General features: G+C 41.9%; 1 protein-coding gene across 1 annotated transcript in view; it reads left to right on the top strand.

Moving 5' to 3' along the window:
- myt1lb (myelin transcription factor 1-like, b) overlaps positions 1 to 6000 on the top strand; it is a 66835-nt gene that overhangs the window by 52485 nt on the left and 8350 nt on the right. Inside the window, exons 15-17 of the mRNA XM_046063480.1 lie at positions 685 to 918; positions 2833 to 2951; positions 4234 to 4302. Coding sequence (XP_045919436.1) covers positions 685 to 918; positions 2833 to 2951; positions 4234 to 4302 — 422 coding nt within the window. The remainder of the gene's footprint in view (positions 1 to 684; positions 919 to 2832; positions 2952 to 4233; positions 4303 to 6000) is intronic.

Genomic DNA, 6000 nt, shown 5'->3' with positions numbered 1-6000 from the left:
CCCCCTACCCCCCCGCCCCCCCCCCCCCCACTGTGATGTCCACTCACATTAGTCTCACACACACAACACAAAGCCATGCACACACACCCTTCTGACTGCAGAGAACACAGTTGAGACCACAGTAGGATGGAAGGAAAGAGAGAGAAAGAGGAAAGGAGGGGTTCACAGAGGGATGCACTCGTCCTTGAGCACTGATAACCTCTTCTACTTTTGACCCTCTTACGAGTGCAACACTATAGTGTTACTGTACACTGCAAGTGTCTAATGTTTCATTCTAAACAGACTTGTGATAAATTGGAATGTTGTTTTGGGTATTTGAACTGCAGGTGTTCTTGATCCATCATTTCAGACATCAAAAAATGTTAAACACAACACAACACGGGAGGAACAGAAAATTCAAGCACTTTTCATGTACTTCTTAAGTATTCACGCTACTGTTTTTCCCAGCTCAGATCCTACAATATGAATATGTTTGACTGCTATTTAATCAGGAACTCTCTCTCTCTCTCTCTCTCTCTCTCTCTTTTATCCCTTTCTCTCCATCCCTGCCTCCTCATGTTCTGTGCATCATCTTACCCCTCCTCATCTGGCTGAAAACACACAACACACGCACATCTCTTCCGCATACCTGACTTTACCCCTTACAAACATACGCATGCACAAAATCCACATAACACTTTCCAGAGTCCCGGTCTAGATGTTGATGAGAACGGTACGTTGGACCTGAGTATGAGCAAGCGTCTGTGCAGCGGCGGCGGCGGAGGGGACTCGGTGCTCACCCCTCTAGAGCCCATGTCCCCCCAGAGGCAAGCCGCCCTGCTGGGCTCTCGCTGCTACGGTATGGGGGACGCTGCTGACTGCTGGGACCTGCCTGTAGACTACACCAAGATCAAACACATAGACGAGGACGAGAAAGAGGTAAAGGGGAAAACAACGAGGACAATGTTGGAGATTCACTTGACCACTAATTTCTGGTTGTGGCCAGATAAAATATAAATATTTTTATCCAGGAAGGCGGGTAGAGCACTGCCTGAACTTAACTGCTCAGTATCTTTAAAGTACAGAAGAAGCTGCCTGTAAAGGTTGATCTTAAAAGATCAATACAAATGTGCAATATGAAGCAGAATGCAACATCATTCTTATTCATAAAAATATTTTATTTTTGATCAGTTCATTGAATAAGGCTCTCTCCCCTTTGCCTCAGAATGTTCCATCGCATATTCACTTTCCTTTAAAATGTTCGTGACGATACCAGGATTGAAATAGAAGTGGTGACGTGTGATGAAGAGAAGAATAACAGAGAGAGATTACAAAGAAATGACAGTTGGGTTGTGATGATGATTATTATAAATCAGTAGTATATGATAGTTTGTGGATTTGGACGCTGCCAGACAGTACAGTTGGCATGCGTCACTTATACTGTCTGCTCAATGTGTCTCAACCAAAATTATTTTCCTCCAAGCCATTGATATTGATACAACACAGTTTCTCCAAGTCAAACATTTGCATTGCCGTCTGATTGTCTTCTAGGTTTCTTACCTCCCTGTCTGACTCACTGCTATATTTTGAATCATTAGAAAGTCAGGGATTTTTGAGGGGAACCTAATGAATCTGCACCTTAATTGATGTCAGCATTGCCATGCACAGAGGTATCTGCTCTGTTTGTATCATGCCCCCCCGTATGCTGGCTTTCTGTTTTTACATTTCGCTCTTCTCTAAAATGAATTATGCAAAGTAGCACCTTGGGAGGGAATCGGAATAGCTCATCTCATCAAAGAACTGCTGGAAATCAATGCGCCTCTGCTGGGTGCGCCTGTCAGTGTGTACAGGCGCATACGTGTACAGTGCATGCGCCTCTGTTGGTGTGAGGGAAGTGTGAATATTCATATGAGTGTGTGTCTCTACCCATGTCTCTTTGGGAGTGTCTCTGCGTGTATATGCGAGTTCCATCCCTAGCCTACTTTCTGCTCTGCATTGCATGTGTCGTTCTCCATCCTGCCTGCCTCTCAGCCTGCGCTCCCTTTAATTGGAGAAGCTCACTGGCTGACCCAGCATCACACACTCCGAGACAGCTTGAGCGCTGGATAATTTGGGCTGTATCTGGACCTGTCTCTTTATGGGCATTACTGTACATACACTGCGAGCATGGAAGAAAGGAAAGAGGATTTGCATCAACAGCCGTCGTGCCCTGGCTGCATGCACTGCAGACAAAGCACAGCCCCACATAATAACACAGCCAGAAAACGGTCTGACACTACACCGCAGTGCCATCTAGTGACTGCTGGTGCATTACAAGACTAGAACCAGCCAACTCCCTGAGAGGTCTGCATTCACACACGCGCCAGAATGCTCTGTGAACATCTAAACACCCACGAGATAGCCCACCAACACACACACACACACACACACTGTTCACTGGACACTGAGTCATTACTTCCTCCAAGGGATTCTATTTTCTAGCTCTATTAGAACGACAGGTGAGGCTCAATTGTCACACAGGCTGAACCATCAGCATTTAAATTGACAAACCTCTATGATATGAAAAGTGTGCATTTGACGTGTGTGTGTGTGTGTGTGTGTAAAAACAGAGGTAAAGAAAGCAAAGGGAAAGAAAAGACTTTCTAAAAGAGTTTCCATCTTGTGCCAGTTCATTAAAAGTATTCTAACTTCCAGATTATTGAGTGCATGTGTCAAGTATCATGTGCATACAAGCATGAATGATGGAGTGAGAAAAAAAAAAATATCCCTCTTCATCTCTCTCTTCCCCTTTGCCTCCCTGTCTTCCCCCTCCCCTCCCTCTCTTCTTCCTCCCTTCACACCCGATGTCAGCAGGATGACCTGGATCCCTTCCATGACCTACTGGAGGACCGCTCCTACACCACAGATGTTAACATGCCCAGCCCCAAGCCCAAGTACGTCCAGTGCAAAGAGAGTAAGAAGGACCTGATAACGTAAGAGCCCTCTACTTTTATAATGCCCCAGTGTTCCTCCCGTCCACCTAACCCCACTTGCTTCCCCCCACTCATGCTTTGCTTTCCCCTCTCATCTTATTCGTTTCTTTTGGTTTCATCCTTCCTTTTGCTAACCACTGTTCTCACTTCTTCTCCCTCCCCCATCCTGTGCTGCTGGCTTGCTATAGGACTTTTTACCAGCTTTATCCATTTGTCCGCACTGATCTTAGAGCTGGTAGCTTCTTCTGATGCCTTGATTGTAGTTTCCCTCTTTTGGCGCTTTATCTTTGTAAGACACGACACTAGTCTCATGCCAGATCAAGTGTAGGTGATCTCAAGGTTAATCACAGACAGTGAAGCTAAACTGGAAACAATGAAAACCCACAATGAAAAAAATCAGAAACAATTTCATTCTGTGATTTTCACATTTTCTTCTCCTTCCCTTTGGGCTTATAAATCTGTATTTTTCTGGTGGCAGATGTCCCACACCGGGGTGTGATGGAAGTGGTCACTTGACGAGCAATTTCGCCTCACATCGAAGGTGTGACTTCCTTTTCTCCTGGTGGATTCTAAGTCTATTTCTCTTTATTGTTTTCAGCTTACCTCGACCATGCTGTCAAACACTTGTAGGCAGAATGTCTCTCTCTCTCTCTCTTATTTGTTAGCCCTTTGACTATTGGCGACTTCCTGAAAACAAGGGTATCATGAAATACGGAAAGATTAAATTAATTGGATACGTGCTAATTTTTAATCTAAACCCTGGGATAAAATTATTTCTCAATGGGCCATGCGTAAAGCCTTCTAAGCTGATGTTATTCAGTCCTCCAGGCCCTTCCCACAGTGCAGTGCAGACTAAGCATTTACCATTCAGAGCAAGAAGACTTTAGCAGAATTGCTGAGTGTTGCAGTGAGAGGTGAGTCTGCAAGGACTGAATGATATCAGTATAGAGGCTGACATGGAAAACAACCCCAATGTTAATTTACTATTTTTTATTCACTCAGTCCTGTTTGAACACAGTGCAGAACACACCACGCATGAAAACGAGACTCCTTGTTGTTACGTATGAATACAAATACTCAGAGGGTTAACTTTTTTAAATCAACTCCCTGCACTTGCATCATGGCTTTTTTTTTGCATTTCCTGGTTGATATTTTATCTATGCATGTGTTTCTATATGTCTGTGTGTGGATATGAGTGTGGTCTGAGAGTTGTCTTGTGTTTCAGTGGCTGGGGTGACCTGTCATTTTGGTGTAACTAATGTTCCACTGGTGTATTTTTCAGTCTCTCAGGTTGTCCTTTAGCTGATAAAAGCATTCGAAGTATGCTGGCCAACAACGCGCAAGAGCTCAAGTAAGGCGTGAAATGACTTACTGAAATATGTATTGTTTGTTTGTTTGGCTCATTCTGCCTAGGGTAAGGTCAGCCTTATTAGTGCTAGTGCACATAACTGCAGGAAGTGGTAATGTAAATCACAGGATGGATAGAAAACCATAGGCTGCTCAAATATGAAGTCATTTGATATGATTCGATTGCTTTTTAAGGAGAACAATTTCAAGTCTGCTTATATTCTATATGTTTTCATATTGTCAAATCCCTGAAAAAGACCCGCACCAACGATGCATTGATCCTACTTACAAGTATTGTGTGTAGGCAAAGCCTGATGTGTCTCATTCCTCTGTGTCGGAGAGCTCTATTGTTCTCTAAACTCTATTAAAAACACACAATGAGTCAAATTGTTGCTCCTTCATTACAAATTAACCCACACACTGTAGTTTATTTTGACTCAGTCCCAGATACACCGTCCTGCTGCCCCAAACAATCACTAGTGCACCAAAGATAGATTAATCCACCACTGAAAATAGTCCCCAGCAAATGCACTATTTCCTTTAGTTAAAGTAATGTTTGCTAGAAATGACTGTGCCCATCTGCTTTAGGAAATTATTCATTCTTTAGAAATGAAACTTTTAAACATTTACGTCTTCAGTAAGAACCATAGACCGTGTAATAGAAGTGGACGTAGCCACCGTCACCCATTGGTTTGTGAACTACTTTTGAAGCCTTGAATTTGCCAACCAGAAGTGACCGTATTGGGATGCTCATTTTGGCTAGCGAGAAACAGGCTTAAAACAAAATGTACTTACTGGTAAAAAAAAAAAGTTTTTTAGTACAACCGTACGCTGAACAAGATATTTTTCCGTTACCAAAAGTTACAATTAACTTTCATGAATAAAAAACACCCCCAACACCAAAAAAAAAGTTCACAGCTGCTTAAATTGACAGTGCGGTACGTTTCACGTCTATCTTCATTGACAGGTCACCGTGGTAGTGACTTGTCAATTACAAGGTAGCCATGCCCTAAAGCACACCCTGCTTTATTGGCTATTTTCCTCTAAATGGGACCATTATTTACAAAATAAACATCATGCTGTATTGAAGAAAACCTGAAACTAGCAATTGAGACTATAAACCCATTAAGAGATTGTTTACTGAGGTAATAAATCAAGTGGGAAGGAGGGTCATTCTATGTTTCTAATAAGCTTACACACAATTTGACCTTTTTTTTTTGCAAAAAATGAAGTCGCCCCCTGCTGGTCGTTAGAAAGAATGCGTTTTTTTCCATTTAATTGAAAGCCCTAATTAAAGTCCAACAATATAAAACAGTCCATAGGCAAAAGTCCTTATTTGTCCAAATAATTAAGTCTTTAAACAATCTTTAAAGAGATAAATAAAAAAATAAATATAAATCAAGCTTGGGCTACACCATATATGGACCATGTATGTTCATGTTAAAATAAAAAAAATTAATACATTTAAATCCATGTTTCATTTTATGGTATTATTGTATACCTACTTAGATTGAGTCATTCATACACAACACAATAGTCCTAGTTTGTCCTAGCCCACTGACTGTCATAGTGTATTTTGCACTTATAACCATAGTGAAGCAAATGTTTGCTTTTGTTTTGTCATATCAGTAGACAATGAGCATAACAAATGTATATAAGGGATATATTATCTTCAAGGGACTGAACTTTTGCTGTAGGCCCT

This window comes from Micropterus dolomieu, linkage group LG11 (genome assembly GCF_021292245.1).
Source record: "Micropterus dolomieu isolate WLL.071019.BEF.003 ecotype Adirondacks linkage group LG11, ASM2129224v1, whole genome shotgun sequence".
Classification (NCBI taxonomy): domain Eukaryota; kingdom Metazoa; phylum Chordata; class Actinopteri; order Centrarchiformes; family Centrarchidae; genus Micropterus; species Micropterus dolomieu.
The sequence above is the reverse complement of the archived record's forward strand: the minus strand, read 5'-3'. Positions and strand labels throughout refer to the sequence as shown.